The sequence below is a fragment of the Ruditapes philippinarum genome, unplaced genomic scaffold (genome assembly GCF_026571515.1).
Source record: "Ruditapes philippinarum isolate M1 unplaced genomic scaffold, ASM2657151v2 ctg5413_1_1_1_1, whole genome shotgun sequence".
Classification (NCBI taxonomy): Eukaryota; Metazoa; Mollusca; class Bivalvia; order Venerida; family Veneridae; genus Ruditapes; species Ruditapes philippinarum.
In genome coordinates this window covers 106,530-130,275 of record NW_026853605.1, presented here as the reverse complement: position 1 = coordinate 130,275, position 23,746 = coordinate 106,530, and the positions used below count along the sequence as shown (strand labels likewise).

General features: G+C 34.0%; 1 protein-coding gene and 1 long non-coding RNA gene across 2 annotated transcripts; both read right to left on the bottom strand.

Moving 5' to 3' along the window:
- Window positions 1-4,584: 4,584 nt before the first annotated feature.
- LOC132737318 (uncharacterized) lies at window positions 4,585-20,783 on the bottom strand. The gene is made up of 2 exons (XM_060724584.1): window positions 20,688-20,783; window positions 4,585-9,408 (listed from the first exon to the last, which is right to left on the bottom strand). Exons 1-2 carry the CDS (start codon window positions 20,695-20,697, stop codon window positions 8,804-8,806), a joined length of 615 nt encoding a protein of 204 aa, XP_060580567.1. The 5' UTR covers window positions 20,698-20,783; the 3' UTR covers window positions 4,585-8,803.
- On the bottom strand, window positions 9,418-14,444 carry LOC132737319 (uncharacterized). Its single transcript, XR_009626720.1, has 3 exons — window positions 11,923-14,444; window positions 11,341-11,524; window positions 9,418-11,100 (listed from the first exon to the last, which is right to left on the bottom strand). It is a non-coding gene; the product is annotated as an uncharacterized LOC132737319 (long non-coding RNA).
- Window positions 20,784-23,746: the final 2,963 nt, after the last annotated feature.

The following is a 23,746-nucleotide window of genomic DNA, read 5'->3' as shown; positions in this document are numbered from 1 at the left end:
CCTGGAGAGTTACACCAGTACTTAGTCTAGACTACCTTCCTCCGGGCTAAACTACCAAAGCATCGCCCGGGGATCAAACTCACGCCAGAGAGGTAACTGGATTAGAAGTCATCGACTCTAACCCCTCGACCACGGAGGGGGTCTATAATGTATGCAAGATGAGACCAATTTTTAGACCTGAGAAATAGCACATGTATAATGTATGCAAGATGAGCCCCATTTTGAGACCTGAGAAATAGCACATGTATAATGTATGCTAGATGAGCCCCATTATAGACCTGAGAAATAGCACATGTATAATGTATGCAAGATGAACAGCATTTTTTGACCTGAGAAATAGCACATTATTATGTTTGCAAGATGGGAACAAATTTTAGACCTTAGAAATAGCACACATATAATGTATGCAAGATGAGACCATTTTTTTGACCTGAGAAATAGCACATTCAAGATAAGCCCAATTTTAGACCTGAGAAATAGCACATGTATTATGTTTGTAAGATGAGACCAATTTTTAGACCTGAGAAATAGCACATGTATAAAGTATGCAAGATAAGCAGCAGTTTTAGACCTTAGAAATAGCATATGTATAATGTATGCAAGATGAGCCTCGTTTTAGACCTAAGAAATAGCACATGCATTATGTTTGCAAGATGGGAAAAAAATTTAGACCTGAGAAATAGCACACATATATAATGTTTGCAAGATGAGATCATTTTTTGGCCTGACCATTTTAGACCTGAGAAATAGCACATGTATAATGCATGCAAGATAAGCCCAATTTTAGACCTGAGAAATAACACATGTATAATGTATGCAAGATGAGCAGCATATTTAGACCTTAGAAATATCATATGTATAATGTATGCAAGATGAGCCCCAATTTTATACTTGGGAAGTAGCACATGTATAGTGTTTACAAGATGAGCCCCATTTGTAGACCTGAAAAATAGCACGTGTATAATGAATACAAGATGAGCCCAATTTTTAAACCTTAGAAATAGCACATGTCTCATGTTTATTGAGTTCAGATTGAGTTCTTGCACTGACTACAACTATGCACATATGTGATGTATGACCTATCAGCTCCTTTGAAAGACCAGAAATGACAGGGGATTGCAAAACAAACCTCTTCAAAGACCAGCGAAATATGTGCAAGTTAATGTATGACTGATGTAACCCGTGTTCAGACCTGAGATGAATGCAACTGTCTGATATATTCCTGTTTGATAAAGACCTAAGAAATATTCACATGTTGATGTTTGTTCCATTTCCTACAAGCCCCTTATACAGACCTTAGATAAATGCACTGGATTATGAATGCCTGATAAACACGTTGTACAAGCCTGAGAAAAAGGGTTCAAATCAAGGCAGGGACTTCCGATTCATTTGATTCTTTCATGTGAGAAAGCTATCCTGGATGAGCCAGCTTACGGAAAGTCGGTGGTTCTACTGAGGTGCACGTTCACATCTGAAATAATGCAAGTATAGGGGTCTTCCTCCATCAGTAAAGCACATGACATATAATCGACATATGATCTATGTGTTAGTGTGACGTTATACCAAAAGCCCCGGTCACATATTCACGGATAATGCCACGGAAGAGCTACGGTCTAATCGTTCACGGATTACTACGGAAATGTGAAATTCCGTAGTCCGCTACGGTTCCAGTACGGACACACAACGGTATAAGTACGGAGTCCGACGGATTTACCACCAAAATCCCCCGGAGAGACACGGATTGTTACGGACCGACACGGTTCGATGCGGAGCGACACGAATTAGGACGGACGCACTACGGATACACTACGGTCTGCTACGGTATAAGCACGGGTTAGTACGAATAAGTACGGTCTGATACGGAGAAGAACGAATTGATACGGAGAAGAACGAATTGCCACGGATCTATACGGACCTTATACATCCGTCCACAACCTCTTGCATAAATGCCCCACAAGAAAAGAACACCTGGAAAACAAATTGCAGAGTTTAATGATTTCGGCGGAGAGGATTCGGCCTGATCGCGTCTGACCCCCGAGACACATCAGGTCCTATAAAAGTGAATTTCTTGAAGGATGCTGGGTCCTCAACAAGTCCGGCCATGAGAGCCTCATACTAAACATGAAGGGGTCTTCGTAAAAGCCCATCTCCAGTCCACCATCTTGCCTGTCCTCTCTTACCTTATTAGATATGGACTAGTAATCATTTAAAAAAGTGTTGATCAAAACTGCTTCTCTTTTAATTTTAAAATGTGCCGTTTTTTTACAATAATATTTTTTATCGTGAATGTTTATGTTTTAAAAATATGTAAAAAGCTTGTTAATTAATCTTCTTATAACTCAAGGGTCAGTGTCCAAGGCTTATGAGACGTTTTATGTACATAATTACTCAAATTTTACGATCCAATGTTTGTAAAATGTGTAACATTAAATGTTATTACTCTATTACTTAAGAATTGTAGTACGATATTAATATATTTTACCTCTATGCATGTCATCTAGCAGCTCGACCACTGCCTGCGCATTCTGAGCCATTTCAATATAAAATTGCAGCCAGTAAATGGCAATTATCATTTATTGAATGTTCCCGCAAATATGTCTGTTTTTAACAAGAAGGTAGTACCCTTGGAAAGTACATGATACTTAATTCATCCGTTCTAAACAGTGGTGGACCGTACAAGTCCGTGTTGCAACGCAATAAACCGTATAAGACCGTGCTAATCCCTGCTTCTCCGTAGTACAACGTATTACGATCGTGGCTTTCCGTATTAATCCGTATTAAAACCGTAGCTTAAACGTAGGTTATCCGTACCAAACCGTGGAAATCCTTGACAAGTTGGTGGGCTACGAATCAGTACGGACTAGTACGGTTTTCGTACGGACCAGTAAGTATCGGTACGTTTTAATACGGACTAGCAGGGATACGCTACGGTTGATTTTTCCGTAGCAAATTTTTGTGCATGTTCAAAAATTGTCAAGGATCGCTACGGATATACCAGGACTACTACGATTGATTACGGTTACAATACGGAGAGCTACTGACCAGTACGGGTAGCTACGGACGATGCCGGAATTAATCCGTGGCTCTTCCGTGGGCGTATTCCGTGAATATGTGACCGGGGTAAAACCAAGCCAAAAAATATCAAATCGTGACCACCGGCTTAACCGGGTCAATGATCGCCATTGTATTATTTCACCCTTTTTATATCAAGTTCAGTTTAAGATTGCAGAAGAGAGCGTACATGATTGTAAATTACATTTATCACTCTTGTGTCATGTCAAACCTGTAAAAATTTGCCGTTTTCTTTACATCCTTTATCTTTTTCTTATAAGAAAAGAGAACTGTGTTGGATTAGTGTCATGTGTGCACCAACAGTTTTTGCCCTTTGCATCTAGTTCAAAATTACTAACAAATTTCCTGTACTAAGCGTCACTAAACGTAAATGTAATGTTGGCAGGTTAAAGCAGCACACCTCCAGATTCATGCTTATTTTCATGAAAATTTGAAAATGTATTTAAACAATATAATATTGTTAAGTTACCAAAAGAATGCAATTAACACATTATCAATAGCACTTACAACCCATGTAAATTACCATAAACAGGTCAAAATATGCAAAAATAGCCCTTACTGCGTTAGTAACGCAGTAGAAATATAATTATATATATTGAAAAGAGGTCATTGATCGCACAAAACATGTACATTGTTACTAGAATTTTGTATCTTTATACTTTCCCTTAAATCTTAGTACATATTTCTCAGGTTTGATTGTATCGAACTATTTTTGCTTTTTCACAATCTCATATACCGTATAAGTGGTTACCAGGTTCCCTAGCGACGGATATTCTAATCCGAAACGCAAACATAATTATGATGTATATTTTTTCTTGCATATTCTACCATATTTTAAATTCTTGACCTTAAAACAATTTTCCATGGAAATGAATGACATTACACTCGTACAGCAGCGTATGAAATTTCAACTTCATTCATTAACGCGAAATAACGCCATTCTAAGCATTGTACAGCACACGACTTATCTGGCACCCCATGACAGATGAGTAATATTAACGGAAACACCGTTAATATGCAAGAAATACTCTGTCAAATCGTTGTAAGAGAATAAAAGTCTGGGTTTCTATTTAGAAATCCCGTATTACTCAGAGTATATCACTCATAAATTATAGTGTTGCTAACATAGCTTTGCCGATTTTTGTGGCCTACGTGTTAATTTATGATTCCGTAAAATTCCTGTTAAATGTATAGTGTATCTTGTACTTCAGGGCATATTTCTCGATTCAATGACAATTAATTAAAGACAACTGCACTAAAGTAATATTTTTTTCAGTTATTCCGCAGTATAACTCATTTTGTAAGTAACAACTGCGCTGATAAACCTTTTCGGGTAACCTTCAACCGGTTGCAGACACTCGATCGATCGTATTTTAAGCACAATAAGAAAGAAAATTTCAAGGAAATTTATGAGTTGACAAAACTAATTTCATCAGTTCAAACGACACTTGATATATTGTCCTTGCAACAGGGAACACTTTCAGGGCTTGCTCACTTTCAGTAACTAAACACTTATCACATTTATTGTTATTTTATTTCCAGTTTCAAGATGTTTTCCAAGTATTTCTCTTTATCCATATACATGTATATATAATGTAACATGTAGGGACTGATATATTTTATATAAATAAAAAACGACACTTTAATGTAAATACATGTAGAATAAGGAAGATATTACTTCACGTTGGTTTCAATGTTTAATTTCCCGGACACAAAATAATAATATAATTAAGTAGTTAGTGGTTGTGTGTAAGACACTCGAAGCTAATGAAATCCCGTCCTGCTTTATATAAAATTAAAGGAACAAAAATAAATCGAAATAATTTTGTCTGGTTTTATAATAATTATTGCTGTTCAACTCGTTTATTGAAAATGCCAGTTTTGGTTACAAGTGGCTGTGAGAATATGACAGCTTAAGTTGTTGAGAGAAACTGGAAATTGATGATGATCAGGTAAAACTGAATAAAATTGAGAGATTCTGACTAAATTGGCTAATTGCAGCTACGTGTTAAATGACCCCCATAAAACATGATGTTGAGAGAAAGAAATCATTAAATGTCCTTTTCTACAGATAACTAACATTCCTTATTTGTCCGCGTTTTTATGACAATGAATAAAGATTATAAAAGAACTTTTATTATAAAAATAGATAAATGTCTGCATAACACTGTATGTTTCTATTGTCTGTGTTTATTGTTAGTACTAAATAGACTGTATTGTCTGCGTTTTACTGTATGTCCTATTGGTATGTGGTCTACAATATTAATGAATTTCCGATATAGCTCTTTTGTCTGCACTTACTTAAATTCATATATATACGATCCGTGACATGACATTTCCAAATAGTGGTCAATATTTGACATTTTACTTTTTTCGCAGATTTTCAAGAAATCAATCTTTTCTAACTCATTCAAGACAAATTTTATTATTTTTGGACAAAGAAAACTTGATCTGTAACGCACTTGAACATTATTACCTCGCGCCTGGAAACGCATGGTACATCATTCTTATCATACTAATAACAGAGCTCGGATCATGTGACGCCGATGCATGCATCAGTTAGCGTGGCTTTTACACAATATTATGTAATAAATGAGACCGTGCGAAAAGAATCAAGATTGGGGAAAGTTGCAAGGCCCCATGTTCACAAAGATTTACGGATCAGGATCAAGATCAGAATAAACATATAAGGAAATCAATGACCGACCAAAACAGGGCCAATTTTGACCCAAGGCCTTCGTTTGAACAACTTGGTAGACATCTACTAGAAGATGTTTCATGCTTAATATCTAAGCTCTAGTTATTTGTGTGGTTTTTTAATGATTTTTTACTATATACATATAAGGAAAACCAAAAACCCCCACAGATAGGGCAAATTTTGACCCCAGGGCTTTTATTTGAACAATTTTGGTAGACACTCACTAGAAGATAATTCATGCTTAAAATCTGTGCTATAGCTATTTAGATTTTTTAGAAGAAGATTTCAAGTTTTTCCTATATACATAAAAGGAAAAATCAATGACCCCCGGGGCGGGGCCAATTTTGACCACAGGGCTTTTATTGGTCAAACTTGGTAAACACTCACGTGAAAATGTTTCATTTAAAAGAAGATGTATTAAGCTTTTCTTTCGGTTGCAATGGAAATCAGAGTTCTGCATGGAATTAAATTTTTTGAACAATTTTAAAGGTGACCACCAAAGGAATATCCCTGTGAAGTTTGGATGAAATTGGTTTATGAGGAGATGTCGTTTAAGGTAAAAGTTGTTTACAGTAAAAGTGTACGGACGGACGGCAGACAAAATGTGATCACTTTGTGACAGGTCAGCTAAAAAGGTGCACTATTTTAATGCAGCCACCTATATAACAATAGCATATACTGTGTTTTAGCACGGATTTACATTACATGTAATATAAATCCGTGGTTTAAGTTATCCCAAAAATTGTTCAAAAGACTGACTTTGACTATTTCAATTACCACAGCAACAGGATTTATACTGACTAAAGGAATATAACAAAGTAACTGCGGGGCAACACTCGACTTTTTTTAAAAGCAAACAAATAAACTGTTTAAACAAATACATAAAACATAGTTATTTTTTATTTTGATAGGTCTGTCACATTTTTATTCTGTCCAAGTATGAACATTTCAACATATAAATGATAAAGTTAAGAAAATATAAGCAAAATTAAATTATCTGACCTTGACTGTCTATGCTAGTATAGTAAATGTTGTGTCTAAATATGAAGTTAATCCAACAAAGTTATAGCCAGTTAAAGGAACAAGAGGGCCCAGAGGATCCTGGATCGCTCAACTGAGAAAGAGGACAAAAGGTTTAAGTGGAACCCCTTTCACCCCCAGAAGAAATAGCAAAAATTAAAACATCGCGAAAAAAAAAGGATTTACAGTACATATAAGGAAAATCAATGACCATGGGGGCCGGGCCAATTTTGACATAGGGGCTTTCATTTGAATAAACTTGCTGGACATCCACTAGAAGATGTTTAATGCACAATATCTAAGCTCTGGCTTTTTTGGATTTTCACAAGAAGACTTCTTAAGTTTTAACTATAAACATGTATATATAAGGAAAATCAATGATCCCCTGGAGCGGGGCTAATTTTGACCCTAGGGCTTTTATTTGAACAAACTTTGTTGACACCCATTTGAAGATGTTTCATGCTTATAATATCTTAGCCCTTGCTCTTTGGGTTTTTTAAAACAGATTTTTAAGTTTTACTATATGGACATGTAAGGAAAATCAGACCCCTGGCACGGGGCCAATTTAACCCTGAGGCTTATATTTGAACAAATTTGGTAGAAACTCACTAGAAGATGTTTCATACTTAATATCTAAGCTCTACCTCTATGGGTTATTTAAAAGAAAATTTTTAAAGTTTTCACTATAGACAAGTACCCCCAGGACAGGACCAATTTTGATCCCAGAGCTTTAATTTAAACAAACTTTGTAGACACTCATCAGAAGATGTTTCATGCTCAATATTTAAGCTCCAGCTCTTTGGATTTTTTAAAAGTAGATTTTTTAAGTCATATAAGGAAAAGCAATGACCCCTTTAAGGCGGGGCCAATTTGACCCAGGGCTTTAAATTGAACAAACTTGATAGACACTCACTAGAAGATGTTTCATGCCAAATATCTTAGCTCTTTTTTCAAAAGAAGATATTTTAAGTTTTTTTCTTTTGGTTGCCATGGCAACCAGAGTTCTGCATGGAATTAAATTCTTTGAACATTTTAAGGTGACCACCAAAGGCACATCCTGTTAAGTTTGGATGAAATTGGCTTCGCAGTTTATGTAGAGAAATCAGTTATATTTAAAGTAAAAGTTTACGGACTGGCAAGGATCCGATAACGGACAACAGACGAAAAGTGATGACAGGTGAGCTAAAAACAAGAGAATTTTATTAATTTGACCCTGACAGTCAAGGTAAATTAAAGGTCAAGGTTTAACAATTTAATATTATTCAATATATTTGTTTGGTAGCAAGTCAAGTTTCATCTATGAATACATCAAATCTGCACAAAATTATGACCATGTGACCAAAATTCAATGATTTGACACTGATAGTCAAGGTCATTTAAAGCTTAAGGTCAAAATCTGTTAAATCTTAAAGGTCTTGTCCAGCAAAAAAGGAGAAAATTTCAATAATTTGACTTCAAGGGTCATTTATGAATGACGGTCAAAGTCTTGTCTGGTTAACTTGAAGGTCTGTTCTAAAAGATTTTGTGTGTAAGCCTGAAGGTATCTGAAGACAATCAATAAACAAATACCAAAGTTTTAGCCACAAATAGCATAAATCAGCAAAAATCAAGCAAAATTTAGACATTTGACCTTGAAGGTCTATAGCTAGGTCATTTATGAATGATGGACAAGATTAGTTTGGTCTACTTAAAGGTCTTGTCCCAAGAGTTGTTGTGGCCAAGTATGAATGAAGCCAACTACAACAACAACTTATATGATCAAGGTTAAAGTTTGTGGACAGCTACAGGAACTGCACCATGACTGCAACAATGCTTCTATTTTTTACTTTAAAAAAAAGTCGAGCTAATAAAAAATAACACAAATAATTTTTCACATGTCCAGCTATGCAAACACTAAGTTTAAGTTTTATCAGTCAAACAGTTTTGGATAAATTGAGTGTTCCTCTATATTACAATATTGTATTACATAGAACAGATAAGCTTCACTTTGATCCACCAAACCCTGCAAAATTCCTATTCAAGATTATCTCTTTGCAATAGTCCTCTTCTTCCAGCTGATATAACAAATTCATAAGGATTTCTGATTGGTTTAATTTTTTTAACAAATTCATTTATCAAACTGTACTTTGAAATGTTTGATTTGGAAAATCCAGACGCAATGACTTTGTTGACGGTCAGTTTGTGTCGAAAAAACAAATGATGGTTTAGCAAAATCCACATCAGGACAATGCCTGCATATTTATCAGGTGAATTTTCATCAGGTCTCAACTTAGTCAGTTCTCGCGGTGAATACAACTCATCTGTTTTGGGATTATATATAAAAAAAGTGAAGTCCTCATGCCTGATCAATATAGTTGGGATTAAGGGACTCTTCTCTGGATGTCTATTGTATTCTGTCCATGCAAAAACTATTGCTTGGCCAACTATCTGACAAAGGTCTTGCCCTCTGTATATACAGTCATTTTTCATATCCATATTTGGCCGATAACCAGGTGTGTCTATAAGTTCTTGATCTACACTTTCTTCTTCCTCATCATTGTTTGCTGTGTTCACTTGAATAGCAGCCGACTCATTGCCCGCAAGAAGGTCCAACTCACCATGCCATATTTCATTATTACCTGTGAAAATATAAAAAGTCAAGTATTGAATGTATTTTTAAATGTTCTGTACTATGATCAAGAGCTATCAGAGAAATCAGCACATAGGTTTGCATCCTGTCAGGGACTTTGGTTTATTTTATGCGAATAGCTTACCCTCCTAGCTTACAGAAGGTAGGTGGTATAAATCAGAAGCAGGCTCATGCCAGAAAAAAAGTACACTGAAGAGCACCTGATCCAAAATCATACAAATGAACAAACAAGTTATTAGAAGTTTGAGAATAACTGATTTACTCTCTACTTTAGATAAAGTAAATAAGATTGAATTCATGATGGAAAAGTAAAACAACTGAACTGCATCAGTATCTCAATTCCTGACATAAAATTACACTTAGATGTACTACTTTTAGATCAAGGATAACATTTATATAATAAATCAATAAATAAGGCAAAAATAAGCCAAAATTGAACAAGCAAATTCATTACAACGATATTCCCTGTAAAATGATTAAAAGATTATAATAGTTATAGTTCTAAAATGGTGTGCTTCTCATTAATGAAATAAATACACATGTGAAATTTCAAATTGTTATAAATTGTATATCCAAAACTTTATGAGTCACTTTATAGTTACTAAAATTCAGTATGTAAAATGGAAAGGGCAATTACTCCAAAATTATTCAAAAGAGAGTTATGATTCTAATACACTGTCCTTTGCCTATATGTGATCTTTCAGTTTATAAATATTAATTTCAAGTGAATAAGTGCTATACTTCTCTAGTGATAACCAACTTAAATCAAAGCACAGAAGGCGCTGAATTTGTTTGGATCTCAGAATGTCAGAAAGGTGAAGGTTGTGAGATTGTAAACCAATTTGTTTGTATATTGTCACCAATGCTGTTTCCAGTGTTATAACTATAGTAAATTGGCTATTAGACTCTACCCGTCCCTCGATTTGCCACTTAAATGCCACCCTTTTCAATGCTGGAGTATTTAGACAATTTTCCACCAATAATGCCACCAAAATGCCACCAAAACGCCACCCAAATCATGAAAATGGTGAAAAATTTGAGCAGGACTGATGGTATATAATTTTCAGTAAATTCCACCTTTTTTACACTTAATGCCACCAATGAGTGGAAAGTTGGTGGAGTATTTAGACAAACTTTCACCATTATGCCACCTTAGGGTGGCAAACTCATTTTCCACCAAATGCCACTTGTTTCCACTAATTGCCACCATCATGGTGGAAAAATGGTGGAGTATTTAGACGAATTTCCACCATTATGCCACCATTGAGTGGCAAACTCATTTTCCACCAAATGCCACTTATTTTCACCTTTTGCCACCATTAGGGTGGCAAGTTGGTGGAGTATTTAGACACTTTTCCACCATTTTTCCACCACAAAGTGGCAAATTCAGTTTCCACTAAATGCCACCTATTTTCACCCTTTCAGAAATTTTCCACCTTGTGGGTGGCAATAGCTGGAAACTGCTTAAAAGTCACCCTGTACCCTAAAAGAGAAACAAACCAATTTTAAAAATAATCTTTTTTAATGTCTCCATATGAAATAATTGTCTCAAAAAATAGCAACACATTAGTCCATTATTATCTTCAGTTTATCTTTTTATTCCTGGACGGTTTGAGGAGGTGCAGAATCATCCTATGGATTTCAGTCCTTTAGGTTGTCAGCCACTTTTCCAGCGCACAATCTGAAACAAAAAATATTATGAATAATTGTTACAATAATGGAAAACATTAGCTTACATTAGTTTATTACATGACTATTGGATATTTCTATATTAAATTTGAGTGCATAGATATGATTAAAACCTTAACAAAACAGCATTGCAGACATGGAAAAATCAAACTTTTCTTATTCATTAATACTCCATTAGGCAGGAAATATATGCAGAATCATAAATGATATTTTCATTCAGTTCATTAGTTACCTTTCAAGAACTTAAGTTTTGCCTTGTCTGCACAAGCAGGTCTGGCGTCAGACTCTCTGTTCCATTTTCTCATACCAAACAACGAGCCGCCTGTAATCTCCGCTATACTGAATAGCATTCTGAAGAGCCTTGTTGTACCTTTCTCATTTGCTGCATAGTGCCTCAGTTCTGCCATCACTTGGTCCTAAAATATAATTATCAATATCCAATAAGTAAAGACAGAAAATGAAACATGGTATATGTATACAACCCTAAAATTTTAAAATAAGAAAGAAATTCAGAAATACAACACGTCAACATCAGTGCAGGTTAAGTAATTTAATAATCTTCCAGTTTCAGTTCTTAACGAACCTTCATCAGGATAAATATTTGACAAAATTTTCAAACTTAGGTGTACAAAAACTCTAAAATTTGTAAAACTAAATGTAAATGCAAATTAAAGTGTCATAAAGAGTTTGAATAAAAGTAGGTTTGTAAATAGTGCATAATAGCTATATTTATTAAGAACTGAAAAGTGTCTTATTGGGTACTGTGACACTTCTTTCCTATCAATTCTGAAATAACTTTGAATTAACAAGATACCTTTGTAAAGCCACTGAAGAACAAGTGTGTTGCTCCAGGCTGGTCCTCATTGCTTTGTGTCTGCAAAAGAATAATTCTTATTTAATGCTGTTTCTGTTATGAACTGTCATTCTCCTAACAGCTTGTTACTCTAGACTGTCTAGTTATGGTTATATATCTACTGCACCATGAAAGCTGAATTACAACAATGCATGAAGGAATGAAGCTTACCATTAAAACAGTTACTGTTGATCTGATTCACATGTGACACACAAGGAAATATGTTTATAGCATGAAAGTTGTAGTAAAAAGTACCTCACTACCTGGTTATCTATAGTTTGATTGATGTAATATTGTACATATTACTGATATTGTACTTACTGATTAATTTCTATAATTATTTCTCAAACTTAAAATTTCTAACATACTGTATTTATGAAATGATGAAGCTCTTCCTATATTCTTTACATTCCTTTATTCTTTATATGTAATATCAGCTTTCTTTTTTTAGTCAAGTTACAAACATAACAAATTTAAAACATAAATTTATACAATACCACTACATAATTTTACTGTAAAAAAAACTTAATAGTTTCTGCAAAAATAATAATAAATGTTATATGTAAAAGTTGCTTACCTGAAACTTTGACTTGGAATGACTCTGCTGTTTATCTTCTTGTCTAATGTTATAATCTACACATTCACACTTCAGTTAAAACTTCTCATTTCTATTTGCCACACTAATAAGACTTTTAATGTATTCTTTGAGAAATCAAAAATATGCACCCTTACATTTTAAACAAGATAATATCTCCAGAATTGCTACAATACCAATCATTTCCTTTGTGTATGCAATCTTTAACTGACCTTAATTCCTTTGAATTCAAACTTTACAACCGTACAACTGGAAAGTTCCATTATAATTTTCAACTGTGAGGGATTATTAAAAAACCATAGCGCCCATCATGTTATTTTTTACATTCATTTGAATGTATAAACTATGTCTAATATCTAAATAGATTGAGTAGAAATAAGTTTTTGAAAGATAATTTAGCATGCTATTTTAACACAGATTCTACATATAACATGTATAATGTTGCCTCTCCCAAAATAATCAAATGGAACAGTCTGGTCAGCTTGAGTAAACTATTTTACCCATGCAGAGATTACTAGATAAGAGGGCAGTAGTTTTATCAGATCTGTGTTGTATGCCTTGTTGTTAAATCTTAGAGGATGCAGTATTTACAAGCTAGTATTTACTTATCCTGATTATAAGAAAGTATCAGGAACTATTTGCTATTTACTTTTCACACAATTATTTTTACTATAGATTTAAAGCCTCTGAAAGGCATACTACCCCCCGGTATATTGTGTATGTATAATAAGCAAGCACAGTGCTTCATTATCTTGAAGGCTGATCTATTTTTATGTATATTTATTAAATAGCATTTAAATATTATTGTTAACAAGTTTGATTCATGTTTTTTTTCTTCTTTAAAATACATAACTCTCTCCTGCAAAGTTATGGAGTTTTTGCCCTTTGTAAGTTTTAATCTGCAAAGCATAGTACAAAAAATGTTTGATACAATAATTTTAAACTCCACATATAACTAAATCTCATTGATGAGAAGTACAAGGCCTAGGAATCATAACTCTTTATTGCATGATTTGGGGTTTATTGCCATTTTGTACTTCTCCATGCTTAATTTTTGTTCTGATTATTAAGCTTAAAAAGTATTGGAGATATTAATTTGAAACTTCACAAATATAGATCTTTGCGAGTAATGTGCTGTGTTTAAGAACCATAACTCTTTTGCATACTTTTGGAGTTATTTCCCTTTAAATTTTTCACTTTAATTATTGTAAGCATTACATGAAAAGTGTTAGTACTGACACCAGATATCAGTTTAAAATAATATTAAAGAGACCAATTAAAAGAAAAGACCAAAGTCAAACTTTATTCAAGATTGACATTAAATATCATAGCAGATTTTAACAACAAACTTTATGCAGAAATATGCATTTTCTGGGCATTGAATAACAGTTCAACTATTTAATGTACAGATTGCAACTAAAAGAGCTAAGTACACTTTTACAGCCGTAATTTCATTTTACAAGCATAGAATGGAACATAGACATTTTTGACTTTAAGTCAAACTTTACATCCCTAAAAAAAGTACTGAAAAAAAAGAAAGAAAAAATGGAAAATAAAGTAACCCCATACTTTTCTAATTTTTCTTGCTCTTAATTAATTATGTGTATTTTACGCCTGGAAAAGTGATTTTACGTCCAATTTCAGTGTCTTTTCCTGCTATTTTACAGCTGGAATTATCATACTATTATGGGCAGTGACTTTGTATCAGAATTGTGTTCATGGCATTCTTGTACATGTATTGCATATAAAAGATTTTTTAGAAATACAAGTTTCTGATAAATTTTCAAATTTTTCAACTTTAATTTATTCTATTTTTGATAAAAAGTTCACTTGATGCTTTGATAAAACCTAGAAACAGATTTATTTCAGTTTGGAGCTTTAACTTAAATAAATCTTTTAAACCCTGCAATGCACAATCATTTCTCAGTTTTCCCTTTCCCTTTTCGACTAAAAGTTATTCACAAAATTTTCTAAGTTTTTTTCCACTAATTTGCCACCCAGAAAATAGTTAGAGTTTTGCTTTTCCACTAAAAGCCACTCATTTTCCACCTTCAAAATAAACTAAGTTTCATTTTTCACCAGTTTCCACCTTTTTGCCACCATGAAAAAAGACTATGTTCAAATTTCCACTCAATGCCACCTAAATGCCACCAAAGGATAGTGGCGTTTGGTGGTAATTTTGCCACTACAGTGGAAAAAGAGTGGAATTTTGTCATTTTCCAGTTAATTTCACCCTTTTTACACTTAATGCCACCCTTTTCAGTGGAAATAGCTGGCAAGTAGTGGCAAATCTAGGGACGGGCAATTGCAACACTGATATTCAATTCAATGTTTATTTGGCTTAATCAATTAAAAAGAAAACTGAGATTTGAACTCCAGACCTCTCGCTTCCAAAGTGAGCATGTAAACCCCTCGACCATGGGGAGTTATGAGATAACAGCCTGAAGAATACCATATTAAATAATCATGGAGCTGAATATAAGCATGTATATCTATAAGAATAACACAATTTTAGAAATCTTCGACCAGTCGGGAATTATTTTTTCGTTAAGAAAATTAATGCGCCAGTAACACTTGACAATCTTTATGCAGTGATCTTCCCTTAATTTTTTGGCCTTAATGTACAAATGAAGGGAAGTAACCGCTTCGAGGAGTTTGGACTACTTTCGGTATTTGAAAGTAAGAACATCAGAGTCTGAAATTTATCTACCATTATTTGTTTGGTCTGAGACCCAAACAAATAAAAATCATGAACTAGAAATGTGTCCGTAGGACACATGTGCCCAACACTCTACTGTTCTGTCAATCTACAGACTCTGCGTCAAATATTTTTGGGCTACACAAGACACAAATTAAAAACTGAAAGTCTTTTACTAAGTCAAGGGCAAAAACCCAGTTGCACAACTTCACATGCTTATCAACATTCCTGTTAAGTTTCACGACTCTAGGTCAAATATTTTTTGAGCTACCTATGACACAAGTTGAAAATTGTAAATTTTTACTTAGTCAAGGCCCATAACTCAAAACAGAATAAATCCGTAAGAGAAACCCTAGGTTCACATCTTCACATTCTGAACAACATTCCTGTAAAGTTTCATGACCCTAGGTCAAATACTTTTTGAGCTGCTTTCCACACAAGTTGAAAATTCATGTCAAGGGCAATAACTCTACAAATACAGATAAAAACACCCAGGTGCAGAACTACAAATGTTGACCAATATTCCTCAGAAGTGTCATGACTGAAGGCCAAATACTTTTTGAGCTACATGCCACACAACATGAGAACTGACCGACAGACAAGGGTAAATCTAAATGCCATCCCCCATAGTTGGTGCACAAAAATTTCAAACAGCTATAACTAAAAAAAACCTGCAAAGAGACTTATAATTCTTTGTCACAGGAATTATTCTTAATGATACAAAGCTTTATGTTCCAACTGGATGCTCCATTCAACTCTGCAACAGACAATTTCATGATAGATGCCTGACAAACAAATGAACAGAAACAGGGGCGTACTTCGGCCAATTTTGAGTGTATGCCGAGTGCAGGCCTTTGGCCGAAGGGTCGCTAGAAATATATATAATATATAGCAAGATGTGCAAAAAAAGGGATTAAGGGGACATCTAAGCTAATTGCATTTCTATTGTCTTTATCTATAGTTATGAAAATAACATCATGTACATGTTTTGAATATAAGGTCTGACATTGACAATGTTTTAAAAAGTTCAAAAGTTATTTACTATTAGAAAAACAAACAATAGCCAGGTGTCTCTCTATTCTATTGTATAACAAGTTTTGTCTTTGTTATTGTCCTTTTGTTTCATCATAACTTAACATGAGATACAATCAAGGAAAATTTTGCTTTAAAATGATCTGTATGACTTTAATACAAACACAACAGCTTTAATGTTTTAGTGTAACAAAATGTTATCGTATTTATCAGCTAAGATGTAGTATCGCACGATCATTTATGTCCCTAAAAATATTTTTAAATGCGTGTTAAGTCAATGTTGAAAACACTAAATATTGTCTTTAACAGTTTTTATTCTCAACTCTACTCTTTCAGTTTCCATTCGAAATATTTAAGCTATTTCATAACGAAGTTAAATGCCTCACGCAAATTAAAGGATGCTGGCCAACTCGTTATCTAAAGTTGGTCAAAATAAAAGAATTGGGACGTACATGACGTGTCTTATATGGCTATACATTGTTCTTGTTGTATATTTGTCTATGTTTTAAATATGTATAGATGAGACTACGTAAAGAATATATATATGTCATTGTTTTCAGAAGTATACAACTTATTTCTATACACAATTAAAAAATGCAGTAGAAACATCTTTCTGCAGTGATATATTTTGTAAACACGTGTATTCATTTTACGGTCTCATAAACATAAGTTGAGTTCGGTTTGTAATTATAGATGCTGACAATGGTTCGCTGCAAAGATCTGATTCATAGGGCCCAAACAATTCTACACAATTGAATTGAAATCTGAAAAAAGAGAACATTTCAAAGAAATTGTTTATATCATATTTTTACATTGTGTACGTCACTCCCTCTTTCTGTTGAAAGGCCGAATATTTTGTTTTCTGAGTTTAAAAGTCTCGTCTTTCGCATAGAGTGGTATAAACTGAAATTTTAAAAATCATTCAAACCATACCTCATTAAAACACTGATTTCTCGGATTCGAGACTGACACAACAATAGAATAATTCTCTTCAACATGGCTTCCTGTTGATATACACAAGCAATTGTTTTATTTTAATTTGCTCATATGTGCTTTCTCCCTTTTCTTATAATTGAGTTCTTGATTGTTAACGCACATTAGAATAAGGTACCATCCTTAGTATACCTATAGAATCAATTAGCAGCTACAAATATGTTGATCAATCTACGCCCAAATTATTGATTTCATTTTTGATATTTTATTTTTTCGAAACTCTTTTCTTTTTATACGCCCGCGCGTATTGGCGTATCAGTAGGTACCCCACTGAGAAGGATAGGACAAATGTACAAAGGAACTGCAAGACAGACAATGCCAAATCTATATTCCTTCCATCAATTATGAGATAAATACAGTAGTGAAATTTTAAATTGATATTTTCAATACTTTTTGAGATACTCCATAGACTAAAATCAAGTATGAAACAAGAGTTGGTTTGAACCAGGTGATGCTCCCCGAATAGGTTTTTGACACAGTACAGGAAAGTACACCTCTTGTAGTTTAAGAGTTATGTCCCTGGACAAAGTTCAAAATGAAATAACTCCAGAATAACACAGCAGAGTAACTGTTCTTTTCACTGAACTTCAAATTATTGAGATCTCTATAATCTTCTTACAAAGTTTCCTGTTAGTACATGTTAGAGTTTCCTAGTTATGTCCCTGACAAAGTATAAAATGTAAAAATGAACAAGGGCATTAACTAAAAAATAAGGCAAGGTAGAGTTACGTTTCTTATGCACTGCACATCTACCTATTTAGATTTATCTACCTACAAAGTTTCAGGTTGATATCTCTTATAATTATCTAGTTATGTCTCAGACAAAATTTTTCTAAAAGGGGAGATAATTCAAAAACAAGGCTGAGCAGAGTTATAGTTCTTTTATAGTGCACTTCTACCCAATGAGATCTATCTACCTACAAAGTTTCATGTTGACATCTCTAATAATTTTAGAGTTATGTTTGGACAAAGTTCAAAGTGTAAAAATGAACAAAGGGCAATATCTCCAAAATTAGGCATGGCAGAGTTACGGTTCTTGTGCACTGCATAGCCACCCATTGAGATTTATCTACCTACAAAGTTGATGTTAATATCTCTATAATTTTAGAGTTATGTCCCTGACAGACAAGATTTTGTCTAAAAGGGGAGATAATTCAAAAACAGGGCTGAGTAATGGTTCTTTTGGACTGCACTTCCACCAAATAAGATCTATCTACCTACAAAGTTTCATGTTGACATCTCTTATAATTTTAGAACTATGTTCCGGACAAAGTTCAAAGTGTAAAATGAACAAATGGCAATAACTCCAAAATCAGGTATGGCAGAGTTATGGTTCTTGTGCACTGAAGATTGATATCTATTCACCTACAAAGTTTCATGTTGATATCTCTTATAGTTTTAGAGTGATGTCACAGACATGTTTTTGTAAAAGCGGAGATAATTAAAAATCATGACAAAATAGAGTTATGGTTCTTTGACACTGAACTTCGCCTCAATGTCTTCTACCACTGTGTCTTTGACAGGGAATAAAATGCCATAAACAAGGGCAACATTGTTGCAAAATATGCCCATCACAAAAGCTTTTGACAGAGATGTGGATATTATAGATATGCATATAGGGGATATGCTCTGGGCAATATCCAGAAAATATCTGGATGTTTTATCACCTCTAGTGACCTTGACCTTGCAAATATTAACCTAAATTAAATGTGTCACACTTGTTGTCATGATAGTTATCATTTGTGTTACAATCCATCAATAAATGATGACTAAATGGTCCCTGTACACAAACTTTGACCTTTCTTTGTGACATTGACTTTGATAGCAGGGACCTTGATATAAAATATGTGCACATTAAGCTTCCCACTGGTGAACATTTGTGCCAAGTTACATTACAATTCCCCAATGAATGTAGAAGTTTGGCTCCAAACAAACTTTTTTCAATGACCTCTAAGTGTGACCTTAACTTTTAACCATGTGACACTGCTTCTTATACATTTCTATGAAGTTTCATTAGAATCCCACTGTCTGTGGAGGAGATATGCTCTGGATAAAATTTCTATATTTTATCAATTTTAGTGACCTTAAACTTGCATATATTAACCTAAATTTCACACCAGTAGTTATGATAATGACCATTTGTGTTTCAATCCCTCAAAAAATAAATACTAAATGGTTAAAATACATATTTTCATCTGATTTTTGAGTAAATCGACCCCTATTTGTGACCTTGACCTTGGTCACAGGGACCTAAATTTTGCGCGCAACACTCTGCCTCACAATGCTAAACATTTTTGCCAAGTTATATGTAATCCCTGTATGCATTTACAAGTTTTGCTCCAGACAAGTGTTTTTCATTGATCTCGAAGTGTGACCTTGACCTTTGACCTAGAGATCCGGTTCATGCATGACAAGGCTTCTCTTAGTGGTGAAAATTTCTATGAAATTTTATTTAAATTTCTCCATGCTTGTAAGAGATATGCTCAGGACAAGAACTTGACGCCACCCACCTGCCTGCCAGAGGGGAAACTATGATACAACCAGTTTTTTCAAACGGGCATATAAAAAGTTGAATAGGAAATTAACCTTTTCCCTCATATAAGCGTGTTTCGACGGCTTTTTGCCCCCTCCCCTTTTTTTGAGGCCTCAAACAGTGAAAAAATGCCCTATTTAGGCCCCCAACACTGGTTTTCGTTTGAGAAATGTTGTTAAAAAAAGTGACCACTATTTCTGCGCCGTCCCCCATCCAAATGTTACATCAGGGGGTTGCCAGAAGGGGGATGTGCCCCCTTCTGTTTGGGGGGTTTTAAGGGGGCGGAGTCCCCCTCATCGCCAAGAAAATTTTGGACATGTGACAGGCTAAAAATGGCCTCAGGTCGATCTTAAGGTAACTAGTAACCGACGCTGAAAAGCCTTGTACTCTATCTCAATTCATTGAGAAGTTGCAGCACTTTGAAATCAGTTTTGATGGAAAAAAAATGCAAAATAGTGATTTTTGGCAATTTTGAGACGTCCCCCCGTTGCCATGGTAACAGGAAATTTACGATTGAGCATGCTGTTACAGAGGCTATGATGTAGTCAACATTTGTGCCAAGTTTCATCAGTATTGAAGCATTTCTCATAGTTTTTCATAGCAGTTTTTGAACTTGTTACAGGAGGCTTTTCAATGAAAACGGCCATTTTTCGCAATATGCTCATGGGGTAAAAGGTTAAGAAAAGAATTTCAATTAAGATAAACAATCAAAATAACTTTAAATGAAGATTTGGCAAATTTGGTGTCCTTTATTATATCAACAAGGAAAAAATTCAATAACTACAGATTGATACTGAACCCCCAAAAAGCTTACCTGAGCGTTTCTGTTTTATAAGCTACATTTGTAAATACATATTATGCATGTACCAGCTTACCTATACACATTGCTGTTGTGTCCAGTTTACCAACCAACAACCCAGGGCCATACTTCACAAGCTCTATCCTCTGTAGTTTAGGCTTCACCTGTAAAGTTTTTTAATAAGGTGCACACCAACTCCCACCAACAGCTGTTTTTTTCAGATATTTTGTTTCATGTTTCCAATTGTGTCTAATTTCTTTAAGTTGTCTTCTTCTAACATTTCCAACAAAAGCTTAAATGGTCTTTGTAATGCGGGCAATCAAAATCAATCTGAAACAAGAAAAAAGATAAAACTTTAAAATATTGCAATTCCCAGTTAAAGAAAATTATTGTGTATTAACCATTCCATATTACAACAAGAAAAATCATTGATGCAAAGCATCAAAGGGCGACGCCAAAGAGAATTTGATCCAGATTTTGCACCTAAATTACTTTAAACAAAAATGTTGTATTTATAGCAGTAACCATTACATGTGACCTTGGAGGCTAAGGGCCAGTTTAAGTTGAAACTTAAACCAAAGAAGAATAAGACTCTGTTCTTTGCCAAGATGCAAAGACAATTTAATAGTCAATTAAGCAATCTTATAAGACTTATGCTATAAGAAAGAATTTCTTCAGATTTATTTATGAGACACAAGGATTTCCTGAGTCATCAGCATATAATCACTGGCACGAGTATCGGACCTGGGAAGAAAAAGATATGACCAAGATGACCCAGATTGATAAAAAAACTGTGTTTATAAAAAACCAAAAACAAAAAATGTAAATAATGATCCCCTTTAAAAAATATACTATCAACTTGAAGTTTATTTTTAAAGGGGGTCATTATTTACATTTATTTTTGGTTGTTGACACTTTTAAGATGAACACAGGTTTTTTATCAATCTGGCCATATTTTTCTTCCAAGGTCTGATACTCGTGCCTGTGCATTATAATAAAAGCTTAATTGCTTAGGGTTGAAGACATGTAAATTGACATATATTAGACATAAAGAGGACCTAAAATGAACATTCAGGGGAACAGCCATAGGTAACTCCCAGAGCAAGTAGTGAATGAGTACAGCCACATCAACCAGCTACTATCAGAGATAAGACTTAAACCATGTAAGAATGTCATTATATATGGCAGATGCTTGAAGTTTCATGAAGAAGAAGAAAAACAACTTCTTCATCCCAGATGTGCAGTTATAGTGTGTTCAACTGTATCAAATGCCCTTTTGTAGATCTAAAAGTATCATGCAATACTGCCTTTGTCCATTTTTTTCAAAATAATTAGCAATCTGTTCTTAAATGAAATCAAACATGTGTCAGTTAAAAACCACTTCTAAACCCTGACTGAACTGCCTGGACCATGACTCGAAACCCATGACTTTCAGAAGACCAATGAGCTATACGGGCCTGCTACACCATTTTCTTGTAATAATAAAATACAGTTCTAAACCACAACATATTTCCCCACTATATCGATTTGTGTTCGTGAATTTCCTTTATGTTACAGAGCATAGGAAATTGAACTCATGCTTATATCAGTCACAGGATGAGAAAAAACTTTGAGCTTGACCAGAACTCAAACTGTGACCAACAATAATGAATTTTACGAAGGCTGAATTTGTATTTTGCAATCAAGGGCACCGGGCAAAAACATGAAAATGCAACAAAACAAACCACTTTGTGGTAGATTGTATTTTCAATGTTTTCATCTGGCGCCCAGTTACTTTTTATACTATGTTGGTTTTCATGTGGCAAACAAATTCACCCACTATAAAATTAGTGCACAAATTTATTCAAAGGCAAGTAACAATCTACTCTATGTACAGTCTGTTGTCGGTTGACTCAGGAGACCTGGAGGTTGAGACCGGTGTCTCTTCATTACAAATAGATAAGACCGAAGCTGTTTTTTTCAAACTAATGCACATGTTAGAAAAAAAAGAAATAACTATTCAGAATATGATTTTTGAGACTTTATTAATTACATTGCTTGATCCAAGTTTTAAGGACATTTTTCAATCAATACAAGTTTTATCATTTATAACTATAAATGAAAAGTCTCATCCCTTTATAATAATGACATAACTGTATTCTCTTTAAAATGCAGAAAATATAAGTCTACATATAATATCATATCTAACTGGTCTAAGATATACATGTATGCACATAACATAATAATTCCCAGTTTATATTAAATAAATATGAAGATCCTAAAAAACATGCTTTTGATGACCCTTACAACTTGTGTGAAATTATATATAACAAAAATAGTATTTAATAGTAATACCTAAGATGAGAACAGAAAAGAACAAATAATTTAGTAAACATGAGTTCTTCCCTTAAATAAAGAAAACCTGGAACCCCAAAAAGAACACCCTTAAACAGCCAAAATTAATGAAATGCCCTGGCAGGTTTTCAGTTTTATCAAGCATGCAAATTAATGTAATGTTTCATAAAAATAGATTGGCCATGTTTGTCCAGCAAGTAATTTGCAGAAAATCGGATAGCTTTCAACATCCGGAATACTGGTTACACTTTGTAAAACAAACCATCTGCGCAACAGAAAATGGTAATAGGATAAAATCAATAGGATAATACGTTTACAACAGTTTCCATTACCTTATCCTTATACTCAATTGCAGGTGATACTTTCCTTCTTGTAGGAAAATTTTTGAAAAATGTATAAATGAATGAATGAACTGATACGGCCTCAATTCTAGACCAAACGATTATTCGAAATCCGGGGTTTGTAATTTGTGCATTAAAAAACTAAAGGGACCCCCCAGCCTGTTAAACTAACCTGAAAAATTTCGTGAAAATATATCAACAATGCACATGCTTTTTTTTATAAAAAGTTATTAAACAAATATAATAAACCTTTGTTTACTTGATTTTTTTAACGAATCAAAATAAAACTAATTAAACACAACATGAAATTAACTGCTAATAATAACAGCTCCTTCCATAGGCAAAAATAAAAAGCGTTCCATAATAGACGACGCCGCTCACCGGCGTCGCCAATAAACTTCACTTTTAGCAAACACAGTTTTAGAGAAATTTTATATTTCAATTTAAAAGAATTTTTGGT